The sequence below is a fragment of the Plecotus auritus genome, assembly GCF_963455305.1.
Source record: "Plecotus auritus genome assembly, chromosome: 9".
NCBI classification, from domain to species: Eukaryota; Metazoa; Chordata; class Mammalia; order Chiroptera; family Vespertilionidae; genus Plecotus; species Plecotus auritus.
In genome coordinates, this window is record NC_137783.1 from 111,633,733 (window position 1) to 111,654,615 (window position 20,883).

A 20,883-nucleotide genomic window follows, 5' to 3' on the forward strand; every position below is an offset into this window, starting at 1 on the left:
AGATTCCCCACCCCTAGGAGCAGCCCTTGAAGTCAGGTCAGCTTTCCCGTGTGCCTTAAGGAAATCCCTAAGCATGTTTCAGATAACCTTGGGGACTGCATCCCAGTCATAATTTCCCCTTTCAGGCCTAATTGTCTCCTGAGAGCAAGCACTGCACTTGGCTAAGAATACAAATGATTTTTTCAGGTGATGTGGTATAGGTCAGGCTCTGGTCTGGTCATGTAAGGCAAGAGAATAGGCTTCTTGGTGCCAGCATATGTGGAGGGGTTAGAGCTGCTGAGGGACTCTTAACAGAATTTGGCTGCCCAAGAAATGGCTTGATGTTGGCCACAAGGCAGTTAACAAATGGCACTTGTGTTCCTCTGCCAATCAGACCCTTCTGGACCACAGAAAGCAACTGTAGACACTAGGAGTAGACTGAGTTCTTAGAGTCTCTGCAAGGAGGGCAGTAAGGGGGCGAGAGGAACTGCCCTAAAAAAGGCTGAAGGCAATAGAGTCATCTGGCCCTGAAGAGAGATTGCACGTAGGCATGGGAACGGCTGTGGGTGGAAGGGGTGGAGATTCATTCATTGGCAAAGCTAGGACAGAGCAAGCTTAATGGGTGGCAGCTGCAAAGAGGAGCTCCCTAACAGAGCTGTTGTACAGTACAAGAGGCCGCCAATAGAGGCTAGACAACCACTTAGAGCCAGCCCTCGGCTTCTGCAGCCTCTCAACTGGAAGACTGTTTTTTGTCACCTCTCTGTACTTGATCCCTTCATCCGGTCTGGACTTCCTACATCTGGAATGTCCAGCTGTCCGCTCAACATTTCCACCTGATTGCTCTGCTCTCCCATCAAATCCTAACTAGCTGAACTACCCCTCAGCTCTCTCTGGATGTCAGCATCATTGTCTTTTTCTCAGTTGCTTAGCATGGTCACCCATTCTTTCTGCTCTGTTTTTTTCCTCCAAGCTGCAAAAACTACCTCTTCAAAATTATGAGGCAGTGTCTGGGAAAGAGCACTGCTTTAGACCTGGGTTCTGTCTCCCTCTGCCAGTAAGAGAGCAGCATCTGCTCCTGAGGCCCTATATTTGTAACATAATGACTCAGGCCTGGAGGGTGCTGAGGCTCCAGCCTAAGACCGCATCTCCTGGCTCTTTGTCTAAACATGAATTACCACCACTGTGACCTTATCTTACTCCTCTTCTATCCATCCAGTGTCCTTTGCCACCCAGCTCAGCCTCTTCCACCTTCACCTACCACTGTGCAGTCAAATATGTGCTCCTTACAGAAAATTTGTAATTATAAAAGCTATCTGTCCCATTGTATAAAATTAGGAAGGTAAAATAAGAGAATTAAATAATTCAGTACATATTTATAAATGACATCTGTGTGCCAAGCTCTGGGCTATGTGGGAAGAAGACAGATGGTGAAACACTGAAGGAGCTCACAGTCTGATAAGGAGACAGGCAAGCGAACCATGACACCACTGAAAACCCAGAGGTTGCCTCTAATCCTGCCTGGGAGACCAAGGAAGAGATGTCAACTAGCTAAATTTCAATTAAAAGCATTCTAGTCCTTCTACCTATTTGTAACCACTATTAATATTTTTAATTATTTATAATAATAGTAGGTACCATTTATATAATGTATCCAGGCACTATGCCAGGTGCTCTAATATATATTTTTTCTAACCCTATAACAAACATATGAAGCAGCTCTAAGTATTCCATTTTACAGATGGGAAATTGAAGCTGAAAGAAAGCAAGCAGGTGATTTACAGAAAATCAAGTTGTTAAAAATAACTATTGAGATATAAATAAGAGATTTCCTCTTATGATACTATATTTACCTTTTCTGGACCATACCTATATATATTTATATAGGTGGGCTTTTTGTATATACCAGGGATCTCAAAGTGGCAGCCATATTTTATTTTGCCAGCTAGAATTTTTTAAAATGTGAATGTAATGCTTTAGAGGTTGGAGTGTGGACTCTCTAGCCACAGGCCTTCCCATTCCCTATTGTATGGGCTTGTCTGTCAAACATTTATATTTTCTACTTGACTCTCAAGGTGTTTGAGTTATGATCTAGTTTCTCATTTGGGATCTGCTTTTTTCACTTAATGTTATTTCTTGATGTTTTTCCTATTTTAAAATTATCCATTAGCCTAATTTTTTTTTTACTCTGCCTTTCAAAAGGTGTTGCTTATCTAAAATTTCTGTTACCTTAATTGGCCCAAATGAGTTACTCCTCACTGTTAGTTTACTCCGTTCTCTTGGCCTCCTTGGGACCTCCAAGAAGATGCAGAGGTAGATGAAGCCTAGCTCCTGTCCCCTGAGGGGGCCATGTGAGAGAGGAGGATGGGGAGATGCGAGTACTCCCAGCTCTGATACCCACAGACTGACTTTTGCCTTAGGGGAGGGATCTACACAGATTTTGTGGGGCTCCAAGAAAGCATGGGTCTCCTCCAGGCAGAATGAGCAGGTCAGGCTTCCTAGAGAAGGTAGCCTGTGATCTCACTAGATCAGGGGTCGGGAACATCCAGCCTGCAAAATCATTTGGTCTGGCCCTGCCAGGCATTAGGGGTAAGTTAAATGTTTGACCAAATATAGCAGGCTAATTTTTAAGTTAATAATTTTGTATGGCCCGCAAATTATGTTATAAATATCCAAATAGTCCTTGGCAGAATAAAGGTTCCCCACCCCTGCACTAGATGGAGAGTTTAATACTTAAAGCTTAGACCATTTTCATGTCTTAACTAAGTGACGAAGGAGAGGTAGAAATATATCTCTGTGCACATGATGGCAGATAAAACAAAAATATGGGGAGCTATTCCATGATGAATATTCAGCTGAGGGGGACGTGCTGGTGCCAGCCTGCATCTTTACTCCCAGATCCTCACTCCACCGAGACTCACGAGGAATTTATTGCTCATTTTAATCACACCCAGAGAATGAATTGGCAGGAATATTAGGCAGATAGACCTATCATATATATTTTATTTGCATATCCCAGTGACAGAAGCACAAGCACATTTCCTATGTCTATATTTTTTCATTTGCTTCAGGGGTAGCTTGGGATGCAGTGCTCCCTGGGGCCCCCATTCAAGGCTTCGAGCCTGGGTGCTCCCATCAGAGCTGAAGAAAGCTTTCCAGGAGGGAAGGGGTGAGGTATGCAGGAGGGTAGGAGGGTTATATTTCTCCTGGTTTAGGGTGAAAAGGGATTTCTTCCCTTCCTTTCCCAGCCTGCTCCCTGCTACGTATCTCATTTTGAGTGCTGGTGCCTGGCCCTGTGCTTGGTCCTGTGGGGATGAAAACACTATCTGACCTTCATTACAGGTTTACTGTGGGCCAGACAGCACTCTTTGCTTTATGGGGACAGGTTTTTGCTTTGTCCTTTCTTTGTTTGTAACTTCTTAAAAACTTTTTAGTGAAATATACTTGTATAAGGTACACATAATATTAATGTAATAGTCAAGAAATAAGCTATTATAAGCACACAAAAGCTCACTTTCTACTCCCTTTCAGTACTCCCCATCCCCCAAGGGTAAAATTATCCTGGGTTGTTTTCTTTTCTTTTTACATGATTTCAAAAAAGAGTACAATGATTTACTATAACACTTCATGCAGATTACCAATCATTAACATTTATCACACTTGCTTTATTACTTAAATATGCATAAATATATAGAGAGAGCTATATATCTTTTCTGAATCATTTGAGAGTAAATAATACATTTTATGCCCCTTTATTTTTAAATACTTATATGAATTTTCAAAAAAACAAGTACATTTTCTTACATAACCTCAGTACAAGCCTCAAAATCAGAGCATTATATTAATCCTAACTAATCTACAGCTATTATTCAGATTTCTCCAGTTGTTCCAATAATTCTCTTTACAAGAAAAGAAAATTCGCCTAGCTGGTGTGGCTCAGTGATTGAGCGTTGACCCATGAACCCAAAGGTCACCAGTTCAATTCCTGATCTGAGCACATGCCTGGATTGCAGGCTCATTCCCCAGTAGGGGACATACAGGAAGCAGCCGATTGATGTTTCTCTCTCATTAATGTTTCTATCTCTCCAACATCAATAAAAACACATGTAAAGAAAATTCTGGGTCCCAAGTTGGATTCAGTTGTCATGTCTCTTTAGTCTTCTTTGATCTGGAATGGTTCCTCAGTCTTTCATTACCTTGATATTCTAACAAGTACAAACTGGTTATTTTGTAGGCTGTCCCTCAATTAGGGTTTGTCTAAGGTTTCCTTATAATTCAACTCAGATTATGCATTTTTGGCAAGAACACTGTCTGGTGTTGGTTTTTAATAAATTCATTAGGAAGTCCTGTGTTAAAAGTAGACTTATGAAATTTGTGTTTTAAGTCTCATTTTCCTGAATAGACTCTGAACTCCCTGAAGGCAGGGAATAGGTCTTTATCTCCAGGATGAAAGAGCAGGAGCTGGAGTCAGGCTACAACAGTTAGTGTTCTGTCTCTATTATTTGCTACCAGTGGAACCTTGCTTTAATTTACTTTATCTCTTTTTTGAGGGCTGAGATACTCTCAACTTCATAGGGCTGCAAGGATTAGAACAGCTGGTCCCAAGTCAGGCAAGATCACCAATGGATGCTAAAACTAATGAATGAAGTTTGAAGAATAACAAAATATTTACATTGCCTCAGATTTTTTAAAAATATATTTTATTGATTTTTTACAGATAAGAAGGGAGAGTGATAGAGAGTTAGAAACATCGATGAGAGAGAAACATGGATCAGCTGCCTTCTGCACACCTCCTACTGGGGATGTGCCCGCAACCATGGTACATGCCCTTGACCGGAATCAAACCTGGGACCCTTCAGTCCGCAGGCCGACGCTCTATCCACTGAGCCAAACTGGTTAGGGCTACATTGCCTCAGATTTTTACCCCACGAGATACTTATTAATTACAAAGGGGAAAATGTTAGAGGAGAAACCTGGCACCGATCACCTTAACCAAGTGATCAAAGTAACGTCACCAGTTATAGGATACAGAGCATCAGGTGCCTCCTGATTTGATGCACTGAGAAGAACACAACTCGTTTTCTCACTTGCCCCTTTTAACTTCTCTCACCAGTCGTGTCTCTGGATCAACCCAGCTATTTGCAGAGGAGTGATATGACCCGATTTACATGTTACTATTGCTCTGGCAGCAACAGGAAGATGGTCTGGAAGATAGGAGAATGGAATCTGAGATATTGATGATAGTGATGACCAAGTCTGATGGGACTGATGCCTGCTCTGTGCCCAGTCTTCTTCTACAGCAGTGGTTCTCAACCTTTCTAATGCCGTGACTAATTACTTCATAACTGTAATTTTGCTACTGTTATGAATCGTAATGTAAATATCTGTGTTTTACAATGGTCTTAGGTGACCCTGCTAGCGGTTCTCAACCTGTGGGTCGTGACCCACAGGTTGAGAACCGCTGCTGTAGAGCCTAAGACCATCAGAAAACACAGATATTTACATTACGATTCATAACAGTAGCAAAATTACAGTTAAGAAGTAGCAACGAAAATAATTTTATGGTTGGGGGTCACCACAACATAAGGAACTGTATTAAAGGGTCACAGCATTAGAAAGGTTGAGAACCACTGCTCTACAGGAATGTGTCCTTTATGAGCCAGTTCAAGAAACTTTCATTCCCCAGTCTCCTTCCATCTGCTATGCATTCCCTAGGCTCCTTTGTTGGATCCCCTGAGCTCCCCTTGTCATCATTCTCCCCATTCAGGGTTCTTTCCATCATCCCCCTCCCTAGTCTCATCTGTTGCCCCTTGGTCTCTTTTGTTGAGCTCCCCACCCAGCTTTCTCTGTGATCCCCAGCTTCAGGGCATAACTATGATGTGAGCTGGTGTTGGAGTCAAGGAGCCAGGAGGATAGGGCATAGCTGAGTCTGTGAGCAGCCAGTGTGCTCTGTGGCCCTGAACTCCTATGAGCGGCAAACTGCAGCTTGGCCTCTCTTCCCTTCCCTCCACCATACCTATCCCATTCTTGCCCAGAGTCTCGTTATGCCTGCCACCCCCGCCCCAGCTACCCTCTCAGTGAACACACTGCCAGGTTCATTATCAGACCTTTTCTCTAAGGGATGCCCAACAGTAATGGTGCCTGACCTACCCCCTCTCCCTGTAACACTTCCCACCTCTGAGCGAGCCCAACTAGGCTTTGCCTCGGCCTCCCAGCCCTTTCCTGTAAATGCACTCACAGCCAGGAGGGGTGCCATGTTAAATCAAGAGTGATGGAAACCAGTGGCAGCGAATATCCAGCCAAGATGCAGCATAGGGAGCTGGTTGCTGCTGGCTCCAGGTGAGGGCTTCTGAAGCTAATTGCATATGGCTTTTATTAAGAAGATGATCACTCCCCCACTCCTGAGCTCCTGGGTGGCTTCTTCCTAGTGCCTCTCAGCCCAGTACCCTCTGCTTCTGTAGGCTGGGTCACCTACTTATCTTCTCTAGTGGAGCCCTGTCAAAGCATGGCCTTGACCTTAGTCCCTGTAGTCTTCCTCCCCATTTCCTCAAAAAGCCAAGAACAATAGTAGTCCCTATTTATGGAACCCTTCCCAAGTGCCTTCTCCCATTCTCCTCTCTCCTCTTTCCCAAGAAGAGTATATGCAGACCAAGTATTTTCCTTTTCTAGGTTCTTCCGCTGGCTTGCTTTTCACAAGCCTGGGCTCATATAGTTAAAAAGTCATTCATTCAGTACATTTTTTTTGTACAATGTCTGTGCTAAGCATTAGGAAAAGAGAATGAATCTGTAACCTATCTGGTTTAATCTCAGTATCCTGTACATTTTTACCCAAAATTCTGCATTTTCAAAAGTTTTTCTGAATAGATATTTAGGGTTCCAGGCTGGTAGAGAGTCGGGACATGCTTAGATTTAGGCCATAGGTTAACTCTTTCCCAGGACTATCTGGAAAGCCCCTGAGAAACCACCCAAATCACAGTGTAACCTTTCCCCACCCTGACCCCCATAGAAGTTAAGGACCCTTTCTTCTTGCCCAAGAAAATAACAGGAATTCTAAGGTAGCGTAAAATCATGACTCTGAAGAAGAGTTACAGGAAGTAGAAATGTTTCCCTGGAGAAGACAAAGAGACTATGAACATTGTACCCAAATCAGCAAAGTGGTGACAAAGTCATGTTAGGCTTGGCATGCAGCAAAGGAAAAAGATATGTTCTATGAGGCCCCACAGATCAATGGCGGAATTCTGTACCATGTAAGGAAAACTGACAGGCAGAGATGAGCCATAGTAGGTATACTCAGAACCCTGTTGGTGTTGGGACTTTGCCCTGCTGGGTTCCTAGGGGAAGGAGTCGGGGGCCACTTCCAGGGCAGTGGGGGCATCCAAGTGGACTTAGCTCCTGGCTTCTACCTGAGCCAGAGCAACTCTTTTCTTTATGTATGGAACTCCACGCAGATTACATTATTTTAAAGAGTTTCAGTAAATAAAGAGTTCAAATAAATAAATAAATAAATAAATAAATGGCACTGGGTTACATAATCAGTTATAATAAATAAATAAATAAATAAATAAATAAATAAATAAATAAATGGCACTGGGTTACATAATCAGTTTAAATAAATAAATAAATAAATAAATAAATAAATAAATAAATGGCACTGGGTTACATAATCAGTTATCAAACTGCAGTGAAGGAGAAGTAGCAATTATCAAAGGCCTCCCAAGGGCCAGCTACTGTGCTCTCCTCCACTTGAGTCTCTTACATACCACTTCCTCATACACATTCGCTGTGTACCAGATACTCTGTCAGGTGCTTTGTATACACTCTCTCATTTAATCTCCACCAACATCCCCAAGGATCCTGCAAGTTAGGCATGAGTACCAGCCCCATGTTAGAAATCCTATATAATAAAGAGGTAATATGCAAATTGACCATCACTCCAACACACAAGATGGCTGCCCCCATGTGGACACAAGATGGCCACCACAAGATGGCTGGCAGGGGAGGGCAGTTGTGTGCGTTCAGGCCTGCAGGGGAGGGCAGTTAGGGGTGACCAGGCCTATAGGGGAGGGCAGTTGCGGGGGACCATGCCTTCAAAGGAGGGCAGTTATGGGTGACCGGGCCTGCAGGGGAGGGCAGTTGGGGGGAACCAGGCCTGCAGGGCAGGGCAGTTAGGGGTGACCAGGCCTGCAGGGGAGGGGAGTTGGGAGGGACCAGGCCTGCAGGGGAGGGCAGTTGTGGGCAGGGGGAGACCAGGCCTGCATGGGAGGGCAGTTAGGGGGTGACCAGGCCAGCAAGGGAGGGCAGTTAGGGGCAATTGGGCCAGCAGGGGAGCAGTTAGGCATTGATCATGCTGGCAGGGGAGTGGTTAGGGGGTGATCAGGCTGGCAGGCAGAAGCAGTTAGGGGCAATCAGGCAGGCTGGCAGGCGAGCGGTTGGGAGCTAGCAGTCCTGGATTGTGAGAGGGATGTCCAACTGCCCGATGGGATCGGGCCTAAACGAGCAGTCGGATATCCCTCGAGGGGTCCCAAATTGAAGAGGATGCAGGCTGGGCTGAGGGACACCCCCCCCCTCCGTGCACGAATTTCGTGCACCGGGCCTCTAAGTGAGGAAAATGAAATTCAAGGAGGTAAATTAACTGCCCCAGGGTCAGCTAGTTAGTAGGTAGGTGAGGTGAGGTTTGAATTCAGCTCTGTCTGGAGCAAAGCTTCTTTGCGCCACATGCCTTGCCCCACTGTGAGCCAAAAGAGGAGCCAAACTTCAGATGGGGACAACTGTAAGAATTAAATATGATGCTATGACCAATCAGAAAGAATATATGGCCCTAGCCAATTTGGCTCAGTGGATAGAGCATCGGCCCGCTGAAAGGTCCCAGGTTCAATTCCTGTCAAGGGCACTTACCTCGGTTGCAGGCTTGATCCCCAGTCAGGGTACATGTAGGAGGCAACAAATCGATGTGTCTCTCTCACACTAATGTTTCTCTCTCTCCCCACGCCCCCCCCCCCCCCCCGGCCCCTTCCACTCTCTAAAATCAATGGAAAACTATCCTTGAGTGAGGATTAACAAAAAAAGAAGAGCCCTGGCTAGTTTGGCTCAGAGAATTGACCTGTGGACTGAATGTTCGATTCCAGTCAGGGCACATGCCTGGGTTGCATGCTCAATCCCCAGTAGGGGGTGTGCAAGAGGCAGCCGATCAATGATTCTCTCTCATCATTGATGTTTCTATCTTTCTCTCCCTCTCCCTTCCTCTCTGAAATCAATAAAAAAATATATTTTTTTAAAAAAGAAGAAAGAATATATGCACCTCTATGTTCATAGCAACACAATTTACAATAGCTAAGATTGTAAATCTCAGCCCAAGTGCCCATCAGTAGATAAAAAAAAACACTGGTATTTACACCAGGGAATACTATGCAGCTGTAAAAAAGAAGGATCTTTTACCCTTTGAGACAGCATGGAGGGACCTGAAGAGTATTATACTAAACAAAATAAACCAGTCAGAGAAAGATAAGTATCGCATGATCTCACTCATATGGAATCTAATGAACAGAATAAACTGATAAACAAAATTGATCCAGAGACATAGAAGCATGGAACAGGCTAACAAATCTCAGAGGGAAGGTGAGGGTGGGGATGGGGAGGGAGAGATTAACTGAGGAACTTATATGCGTATATATGCATACCCCATGGACACAGACAATAGTGTGATGAAGGCCTGGGAGGTGTGAGTGTGGGATGGCGGGGATCAATGGGGGAAAAAGGCATATATGTAATACTTTCAACAATAAAGATAATTTTTTTAAAAAATAAAATAGAGGAAACAAAAAAATATGATGCTATGTATAAAATGCTGAGTACAGTGCCTGGCGCACAGCAGCTAGTCCACAAATGGTAGTTATCTCATTCATTTGGCAACATGTATTGACTCTTCCTGTGTGCCCGGCCCTGTGCTAAGTGCTGGAGCTATAGAGAAGAATACAACTTAGGCTTTGTCATTAAGAACTTTATGGATTAGAAAAGAGAGAGAAACAGGCAGTCAAATAAGTGCTCCACAGGGCCTGCGGCAGGCAGGAAGCCTTACAAGAGGGTTCTTAGACAATACAGTATTGAAGCTGAGATCACCAAGGCTCTTGGAGGTGGGTGGGAGTGGAGAGACTTCTGTGGTGAGGGAGCAGTGTGAGCAAAAGGCCTAGCGGTGGGGATACCCATCACTGAGGGGAAGTAAGGAAACAGACCCAACAAACTAGTGGAGGCTGGTTTCCATCACTTCGAGCTCCTTCCATGGTCTGCCTGATGGACTGTAAGCTGGCCAGTGCACTAGCCGGGGCTGTACCAGCCAGCCTGTGTATATCTCACCATCAGAGCCTTCTAGCCTCATGGACCGCGTGCTGAAAGGGACTGGGTGGGCAGGGAGGAGGAGGAGGCAGATATATGACTGGAGTCTTCAGAGCCAGGTGATGTATGTGGCGCCTGAGGGAGCTGCACAGTGATACTCTGGATTCCAACCGGCAAGCGTCGCTCCACTGGGATTGGCGCCGAATTATTGCTCCACATGAAACCCCAGGACTGATGGGAGCTTTCAGTTACAGACTGATAGCAACAACCAAAATTGGATTGTTTGCTATTTATTTTTTTTAACTTCTGTCAAGGTCACTACCGTAACAGGAAAACACTGCCCAAGCAGCAGGTATTTTTCATCCACTCTGCCCGCAAGAGCAATCTGCAACCACAACTTTTGTGACAGGGCCTTATCTTGGCAGCATGCTTTCTAGAAATCTGTCAGTGTTGTAGAGGTCTGAGGGAAAGAGCCTCCTGAATTCTCTACTCCAAGACCTGCTTTCTTCCCCTGCCCCCCAGCTTCCATAAGTGCTTTCTCATGGTACCCATGCACTCACCCTTCCCCCCTGTTCTCCACAGAGTCCCACAACTTCCACCTAGTCCCGTGGTCGGCAAACTGCAGCTCGCGAGCCACATGCGGCTCTTTGGCCCCTTGAGTGTGGCTCTTCCACAAAATACCATGGCCTGGGCAAGTCTATTTTGAAGAAGTGGCATTAGAAGAAGTTTAAGTTTAAAAATTTTGGCTCTCAAAAGAAATTTCAATCGTTGTACTGTTGATATTTGGCTCTGTTGACTAGTGAGTTTGCCGACCACTGGCCTAGCCCATTACTCCAGCTTCTGCAAGCTTCCCATCTCCCAGGAAGCCTCCACCCAAAAAATGTCCCACACTTTGTGTATCCTTCACTTCTTTTTCTATACTCCTACACCACCCAGTCTAGCTGTTAGTTCCTCTTTATATTTGTCATCAAATTCATTTTTGTAGTCATTCACTAGGTGCCTCTACTGTGCCAGGACTTCTGCTAGAAATAGTGAGTGAAAAATAGTGCCTTCCCTCAGGGAGCTCATCACTGATTTTAGAATACAGGCTCGTGCAACAAACTTGCTTTCAAGTAGTTGGAGGGTGTTTTTTTGTTTGTTTTTTGGGTGGTGGTGGAGGAGGAGGTGGTAGTGATAGGCATGGGGCTAGGAATGGGCATGCATGCTTTAGAACTGTGAGGAAATTGGATGGTTCTGCCTGAGAAATATTTGTGCACAGACCCTGCCTCACCTCCCTGGCCCAACTTTGAGCTCCTTGAGGGCAAGGCCTTGCTCTCCTCTTCTTCCTCGAAGTGTGACCAAGCTCAGGAGCTTCTGCCTTTACTGAAAGGGACCTCGCCCAGGGCCAGCACATGCCAAATATTCAGCATCACTAGAACCTCCCAGGGGGCAGAGCACAGTTCTCTTCCTTCTCCCCAACCCACCTTTCCATCATGGGGCCCAGCACATAGCAATTGCTGAATAATTGTGTTTAATTGAAATGCAGTATCATTGAAGTGGAAGGTGTTCATAGCTCTGATTTGAAAACCAAAAAGGTTTTCAAGAGAATAAGTGGAAAGAATATTTGCTGAGCACTTACTACATGCCAGCCATGATGCTAGGCACATTATATATCATCATATTTAATCCCTCATTGATAGATAAAACTGAGGTGAAGTAACTTGCTTCAGGTGATAAGCACATTTTGTAAGTGATAAATCTGGGATTCAAACCCAGGTCTTCTGTCAGACTTCAGAATCAAGGGTTAATTTAGTAGTAGGGTTATTTTACTAGCAGGGTTAGCCAGCACTCTGGGCAGTGACCACCTGAGGTAAGGAGATGGGGTGAGGGGTAGAACGAGAGGACTGAGGGAGGACTGGGCTTCCAGGGGTCATCAGCCAGAGCTGTGAATCCTGACCCCTGGGGAGCCAGGCCTGTGTTTTATCCCCTACGTCAGGGATAGAATAAAACTAGGATGCTGCTGGGCCCCGACTCCTGAGCACCTTTGCTCTCTCCCCACAGTACCAGGAGAAGCAGCGGAAGCGTGAAGCTGAGGAGCGGCGCCGATTTCCACTGGAGCAGCGGCTAAAGGAGCACATCATTGGCCAGGAGAATGCCATTGCCACAGTGGGTGCAGGTGAGTATGGAAGATGCTAGCAATGAAGTGCACATCCTGCTGTCACCATAATAGTATTGCATATTATAACTTAACACTTTTTGACATACTTTCTATGTGCCAGGCTGTAATAAGCTCTTTGCATGTGTTCTGTCATTTAATCCTCCCTTCCTGTGAGGTTGGTACCATTAAATCCCCATTTTACAGATGAGGAAGCTGAGACACAGAGCACTTAAATAATTGCTCAAGGCTGCTTTTCCTGTGTTTACAATTTAACTCTGACCTTCATCTGGTCCACTGTTCCCCATGTCCCCATTTTTCAGGTGAGGAAACAGACCTAGAGAGGAATGGGAGCTTGTTCATCACTAGTAATGTAGCAGCTGAGCCAGAACTAGAACTTTTGTCTTTTGCCACTGCCTCAGTTTTAGATTAAAACATCCTGAACAAGTCTAGAGTGCTTTCTTCTTCACCTCAGAAGCTCTTATGTCCCTACTTTGACCCCTGGGAGCCAGACTACTCACTGATATAACCCCTAACCTAATAGCCCTCCTACCCATGCTGACCCCACTGGAAAGAAATATAGGACTAGGGTCTGCTAAAGATGATGGCCTCCCCATTGTTTTCTGACCCAGATACATGACTCCCTGAGGTGATCTCAAAGGCAGCAAGGGCAGCGGAACCAAGCCCAGCTTAGAAAAGGGGACATCCCAAAGGCAGTGGCTCTCAAAGCATTGTCTCTAAATCAGTATCATCAACATCCTCTGGGAACTTGTTAGAAATGCAGATCTCAGGCCTCACCCCAGGCCTGTAGAATCAAAAACGGGATAAAACACAGCAACCCATAACAGTCCCTGCTGGTGATTCTGATGCTCAGCTCAAGTTTAAAAAATTGCCCTGCTGTGTCTTAGTCAGTCCCACTCACGTGTTGCTGCCTCTCTCCAAGTATTTGGTGGCAGCAGATGCAGTCCAGCAACTGCCAAAGAAAGTACCAGGTTCTTGCCAAAACCGGTTTGGCTCAGTGGATAGAGCGTCGGCCTGCGGACTGAAGGGTCCCGGGTTCGATTCCGGTCAAGGGCATGTACCTTGGTTGCGGGCACTTCCCCAGTGGGGGGTGTGCAGGAGGCGGCTGATCGATGATTCTCTCTCATCGATGTTTCTAACTCTCTATCCCTCTCTCCCTTCCTCTCTGTAAAAAATCAATAAAATATATTTAAAAAAAAAAAAAAAAAAAAAAAGAAAGTACCAGGTTCCACTCACTGAGAAAGGAGACATCAGGCTGAACTTATGGCGCCCCTCTGGGATATTCTGGGGTGGCATTTTCAGTGCTAGGAAACCAATTAGAGGAGTAATTGAAAGTGAAAGTGGTTGTCCCTGTGACACACAGCCCAGCCTGATCTTCATCATTCTCACATATACCCGTGGGACTCATGTGGTTGCCATGAGCCCTCGTCAGGGGCCCAACCTGATCAACAGATAAAAGTGTCTAGTGCCTGGCCGGGGTTGCTCAGTGGTTAAGCGTCAACCCATGAACCAAGAGGTCCAAGGTTCGATTCCTAGTCAGGGCACACGCCCAGGTTGCGGCTCGATTCCCCAGTAGGGGGCCTGCAGGAGGCAGCCAATCAATGATTCTCTCTCATCATTGATGTTTCTATCTCTCTCTCCCTCTGAAATCAATAAAAACATTTTAAAATAAAAAAAATAATAAAGTTGCCTTTTTTTAATTTTATTTATTTTTTTTTAAATATATTTTATTGATTTTTTACAGAGAGGAAGGAAGAGGGATAGAGAGTTAGAAACATCGATGAGAGAGAAACAAGAGAAACATCGATCAGCTGCCTCTTGCACACCCCCTACTGGGGATGTGCCCACAAACCAAGTTACGTGCCCTTGACCGGAATCGAACCTGGGACCTTTCAGTCCACAGGCCGACGCTCTATCCACTGAGCCAAACCGGTTTTGGCAAGTTGCCTTTTTTTTAAAAAAAAGTGTCTCAGTGATCAGAGTTGCCTCACAACGAGAGTCAGAAGGCTGCCTGCTGGCACACACAGGAGCCAGGGAAAGAGTTTTTAAATATATAAGGCCCCACTGCTCAGGCCCAAACCTTACCAAGCTGCCCTCCACCTTCAGGCACCACCTTAGAGGTGGCAACCTCCCACTTCTTTGCCAACATTGTGTCTGAAGTGGCAGGACGGGAGATGTTGGGAGCTCTCAGGGTTTGGAGAGAGAAGGAGTAGCCTACGGAGAAATAGATTACCTAGGCAGAGATCTAAGAGAGCATATCCTGCTGGAGTCTCCTGTGCATTTGGGCCAGAACTGCAGCTGCCATCATAGTATTTTCCCTCTGCTTCTGACACGGCACTTTCCCAGCATGCTGCCTGCTCCTCTGACCTCTTGCTTCTCACCAGCTTCTCAAGCCCGTACGATATGAAGCTCCCAGAAGTAAGAGTTGGGGGGAGAGGAGAAGGACATTGAGATAGGAAGACTTCAACCAACGTGGGCTTGAATAGCAGGTCAGCAGTTACCAGCTGTGTCACTCAGGCCAGTCACTTAGCTTCTTTGAGCATCAGTTTCCTCGCCTGTGTGCTGGGGAACAGATCCAGACAGCCTGATTCTAAAGCACATGCTCTTTCCAATGTGTGCCAGGCAACACTGAATAAAACCTAGTCCCTGTCCTTAAAATGTTGACCGTCTAGGGATGGGCACTGTGCTCTGTAGGTCAGGCCCACAGCTGTTTCCTTCAAACTGGGACTGACCCTTAGTTCCCAGCCCCAGGCTGGTGTCTTTCCCTAGTCCTACAGACGTCTGCTGCCCACCCATCTGCCTCCCCTTGAGTGCACCCAAGCAAGAGTAGATGATTCAGCTTTCCCCCTCCTAAGGGCTGTCAGAATGTCTGCCCTGAGTTCTTTCTTCTATCCAAAGCTCCATTCTGTCACCTAAAATCTGCCTCAGATCAGGAAGGCCCTGCTTCTTGTCCTGTGGTAGGTAAGTTGACCCTGTAATGGTCCTCCTGACTCCAGAAAAGACTAGAGGCTATTGGAGCCTGGTCTCTGGGGCTGGTAAGTCATCAACTCCATTTGTAAGGCAGTAACTATGTGCCCACCTTGCTAGAAGCCCTAAGGCGGGGATCACACTGATAATGGCCAGATAATGCTCAGCTATCTACCCATGTGGAGCCTGAGGCACTCTCTGGGTCAGGGTTTGTGGTAGGCAGGCAACAGCCAGTGCCTTGGGACCTCAAGACTGAAGGAGGTGCAGAATGGGAGGCAGATGTAGAGGGTAGGCCAGGCCTCCCTGGGTCCTCCAGGCTAGTGTCACATGTGTGCTAGGGACTAGCTGGGTGGACCCTGGCACCCAGGGGTACCATGAGGATGGGCAGCCAGAGAAGTGCCTCAGAATGAATTGATTTGATAAATGGCCATTTATTACCCTCTCGAATTGGCTGAAACCAATTTCGGTCACATCAACCCCTGGTAAGTGCTGGGATATTGATTTGTGCAAAGTAATACAGTGAATTTATCAGTGTGATCCCCAGCTGCAGGGCTTTTCTAGCAAGGCTGGCGCTCAGTTACCACCTTACAAATGGTGGAGATAACGCACCAGCCCCACAGCCCAGGCCCCTATGGCCTCTCTAGTCTTCTAGGGTCACTGGAGCCAAAGCAGGGCCAACCTACATACCATAAGCCAGAGGCTTGGCATTGAAAGCAAGGCTTTCCTTTCAGAATCCAGAGCTGTTCCTGGTCATGGGGTAGGTTGGGATGCCCTGTCAGGCAGACCTCCTGGGAGTTCAAGAGCCTCTGTTTCCCACCGTCCTCTTCAGAAAGGCAACTAGCTGTCTGTCCAGCACATTCAGCACTAGACTCCACTCCCCTCTCCAGCCTGCCCACCTCCTCTGTTCCTGTCTCAGTAAAAGCACCGCCTAAATAAAAACTTAGATGTTTTGTTGGCCCCTCCCTCCCTCATCAAATATCAAGTTCTATCATTCTGCCTCTTACATGCATCTCAAACCTGGCCTCTCTCCTCTGTTCTTAATACCACTGTTCCAGCTCAACATTTGAACCACACAGTAGCCGCCTTGCTGGCCTCTGCTTCCTTTTCTTCCGGTATAATCGCTTCTTCCCAACTGGAGTGAGCTTTGTAACAAGCCCCCTGTTTAAAACCCTTGAGTGGCCCTTGTTGCCGTAACCCAGCACACAGGGCCCATCCCTGCTGCTGCCCCACTTTGCCCTGCATCCACCAGTGATGCCACCAGCCGCCCCAGCTGCTTCTGCTTTCCTGCACATGCTTTGTTGATCTTTCTTCATTTGTTGATGCTGCCATCTGTGTGGAATTCCTTTTCTTCTGGTTCTTTCCCCACCCCAGCCCTGCCTGTCTCCCACACTCTGGCTGGTTTTTACTTAGCTTGACTCAGTTCAGGAGCAATAATAGACTGTAGACTTCTGAAGGCAGAGACCATGACTAAATTGTTTCTGTTTTCACAATTTCTGGCACAGCAGTCTGTTCAAAGTAGATGCTTAGTGCAGTTTGTTGAATTAATTAATTTGATATGGCCCCTTGTCCATCTCTGTGATGTGCTCTGAGAAAGGTGAAGCTGTACACCTGCTCTCTAGTAGTTCACAAGCATACTGGGAATGTGACTGTAGTGAAATAGTTCATTACAACACCCATACTACTTGACCTTCAACCCCGCCGGTGGACATGTTATTCCCCAGACTTGCTCTGAACAGCCTTCTCTGGGCAGCAAATCAGCCTGCACACCTGGAAGCTGCCCTGTGGCTCCCTCTTTCTGGGTGCCTGTCCCCAATACCTATTGCACTTGGTCACAGTTGACTCTGAAGCCCTTGAACTCCCTCAGGGAAGCACTGCTATCCAACTGCTCTTCTGTGCTGAGGCTGGGCCCGAACTCAGAATCTCAGCATCAGCCACTTGGCATACAGTGGGTGCACCCTTCTATCTCATGCTTCACTTCCCTCTTTGACTAATCCAAAATGTAATCTGTCCATGCCCTGTACCTTCCTGGGCCCTCCTTTGGATTCCTGTTTCTGAATTGAGAACTATCCAGGTCATTTCTGAGTTGTGGGGTGGTAGTGATTAATTTAGAAAGTGCTTATAGTTCCACCTCCACACCTCACCACATCAGCTCTCTCTCCTGTGTCCCTGCTGTGCTTGTTGCCTGGGTGGCCCTGCCCTCCACTGGTCTACTGAGACACTCAGGGCCCAGGCCTTCCCCAGGAAGCCTTCCTTAGCCCTTCATCTGGATGCAGGGCCCTTTCTCTAGGCTTCTTGTGGACACCATTTACTACTGCACTTACCACAGGGTATTATTTTGTATGTCTTTCTCCTTCCAGAGGTCAGCAACTACCTCACATTCAGCTGTTTCCCCAGGATTGGGCACACAGATGTGTAAAACATTGTTGAACCCCAGTGAAGGAAATTTTAGCCCTTTTGATACTTTGCCTAGTCTCAACACTGATTCTCATCTCAGCCTCTTTCTGAAAGAGTGTCGCTCTTCCCTCTAGTAGTGCCTACCGGAAGTACACACACACACAGTGGGTGAGCTCAGCAAAAGCTGTTCTTTGCATTTTTTAAAATATTTTTATTGATTTCAGAGAGGAAGGGAGAGAGAGAAGCATCAGTGGTAAGAGAGAATCACTGATTGGCTGCCTCCTGCACACACCCTACTGGGGATTGAGCCCGCAATCCGAGCATGTGCCCTTGACTGGAATTGAACCCAGGACCCTTCAGTCCATAGACCAACGCTCTATCCACTAAGCCAAACCTTAAAGACTATTCTCTCATCATCCTCCACACTGGAAGCTCCCCTATCCACTCAGTCAGCAGATACGTGCTGTGCTCCTTGAACCTGCGAGCTGTAGACAGGAAATTGCTAATGGACATTTAGGTGACTCCAAACCAAGGGAGTCCCTGTGAAGGGACTGGTTCCCCTAGGACCGTGGTCGGCAAACTGCGGCTCGCGAGCCACATGCGGCTCTTTGGCCCCTTGAGTGTGGCTCTTCCACAAAATACCATGGCCTGGGCGAGTCTATTTTGAAGAAGTAGCGTTAGAAGAAGTTTAAGTTTAAACATTTTGGCTCTCAAAAGAAATTTCAATCGTTGTACTGTTGATATTTGGCTCTGTTGACTAATGAGTTTGCCGACCACTGCCCTAGGAGATGCCACAAGCATGGAACAAACATGTTCCCAGTTAATTTTTTAAATCTCCCATAGTAGATCACTAGCACTTACCAGGAAGGATGAGTCAGCCTGCCCAGATTGTCCCAGAAGCTTGAGCTGATGGAGGCAAAGGCTGGGTTCGAGGGAGGAGGTAGCTCTTTTCCCTTCACTTTGGTTTTGTACACACACAGTCTTTCTGGGATGTCCCATCATACCCAGACTGCCTAGCTATCTCCCCCTCATCCTTCAGGCACAAATGTCAGGCACAAAAGGCTCTTCCCACACTCCTCCCAGTGAGCCCACAGTTTTCATAGCCACGTTCATTTAAAAGATACAGAGCTTACCCTAACCGGTTTGGCTCAGTGGATAGAGCATCGGCCTGCGGACTGAAGGGTCCCAGGTTCAATTCTGGTCAAGGGTATGTACCTTAGTTGTGGGCACATCCCCAGTAGGGAGTGTGCAGGAGACAGCTGATGGATGTTTCTAACTCCCTCTCCCTCTCCCTTCCTCTCTGTAAAAAATCAATTAAAATATGTGTATCTAAAAAAAAAAAAAAAGATACAGACCTTGCCCTGGCCAGTGTTTCTCAGTGGTTAGAGTGTCAGCTACTCACTGAAGGGTCGTGGGTTTGATTCCCAGTCAAGGGCACCTACCTGGGTTGTAAGTTCGATCCTCAGCCCTGTTTGGGCACATGCAGGAGGCAACCAATCGATGTGTCTCTCTCACATCCATGTGTGTCTCTCTCTCCCCCTTCCTTTCTCTCTCTCTAAAAATCAATTGGGGGTAGGGGGAGGGCTATCCTCAGTTGAGGATTTACAAAACAAACAAAAAAAAGACACAGACCTTATTTTAGGTTTTTTTGTAGGTGCCCCAGCACCCATCACAGAATTTATTTTCTGAACAAATGGATAAGCTCCCAGAGAGGGGTTAAGAAGAGAGCAGAGCCTTTTCACCCAAGGGTAGTAATAACTACTTGGAGCCATAGGAGACTCTTAGATCCAGGCCTCACTCTTCTCTGTAAAATGGGCGTAAAGTACCTGTTCTTTCCCTCTTGTGGTTCTAGAAAGAGCAAGGATTAATTTGTTTAGTCCTCAAGCATTATGCCACTGTTAGGCTATTCCCAAACATCCCTTTGGAAATATGACTCCTGGTACCTGCTCCCACGGAATGCACAGTGAGGTTGGAGCATACCCCATCCCTGGATATGAAGGCACAGGTGATGAAACCCCTTACACTGCCCCTCTCTGAGCCCATTCTCCTCTTCTGCAAAATGGAGATAATACCTGCTTCTCCTTATTCTTAGGAGGAAAGAGATATCTATGAAATAACCAAAGCTGTAGTGGCTACTTCCACTGCTGCGCTATGACTACCATTATTTTTACTCTTATTCCACTTCTTGCAACTTACAGAATGCTTTCATAATCATGAACTCATTTAATCTTCGTGTGGGGTTGACTCAGCATGTATTGTATTCCCATTTTATAGATTTAAAAAAATGAGGCTCTAAGGGAATAAATGTTTTACTCAAAGTCAATCAACTAGTAAGTGGCAGAGTCAAGGTTCCAAACTAGTTTCTGTAACTCCTACCTTCTCCACCTACAACCCCTTAGATGAACACAGATAAGAGAATACAGACCCCAGGAGTGGGTTGGTGGAGTTCATCAAAAAGAGTTGTTGCAGGTAAGTTTTAAGATGGTCCAGTAGTGGTGGACATGGCCAGGAGCAGGTGATCTGGTAGGAAGAACCCATCAAGGAGGCACTGGGACTGGTCCTGCTTGCAGGGATGAGACCAGCCAATAAAGGGGACCCTGGCATCATCTCATGCCCAAGAGCAGAGGTCAGGAACAGGGGCTCATGAAACCCTTGTTGAATGGCTGCTCGAGCCAGACAGTTTTCCAGGTGAGGCAAGGGTATGAGGAGATGCTGTGGCTGAAGCAAGCCAACTCCTTTCCCTCAGCTCCTCAAAAGACAGCCGGAGCTGGGGGTAAACCCAGCATCTTCATTTATTTACCTGTGTAACCTTGAGCAGGTTACATAACTTCTTTGTACATATTTCCTCATCTATAGAGTTCCCTGCCTCATCGGTTCACAAGGAGGCTCAAATGAAGTTATATCTACAGAAGTTCTTTAAAGATTGTGAAGTGTTAGCAGAGTGAGATGCTGCCTTCGATGGTTCACAGTGAGAGTGCCAGTACCTACATGGGCCTTTTCAGGTCTCTGTCTGTCCCAGCCTCTGTCCTGCCCTGACAGGACCCTCCAGGCTCCCAGCCACC

At 46.4% G+C, this 20,883-nt stretch overlaps 1 protein-coding gene across 11 annotated transcripts in view; it reads left to right on the plus strand.

The window, feature by feature from the left end:
- CLPB (ClpB family mitochondrial disaggregase) overlaps window positions 1–20,883 on the plus strand; it is a 177,428-nt gene that overhangs the window by 125,880 nt on the left and 30,665 nt on the right. For all 11 annotated transcript variants that reach the window (XR_013961662.1, XM_080688674.1, XM_080688678.1 and 8 more), the window contains one exon: window positions 12,346–12,460. Coding sequence is in view for 10 of the 11 variants with exons in the window: in XM_080688674.1 (XP_080544800.1) it covers window positions 12,346–12,460 (115 nt within the window). In the remaining variant the exon portion in view is untranslated. The remainder of the gene's footprint in view (window positions 1–12,345; window positions 12,461–20,883) is intronic.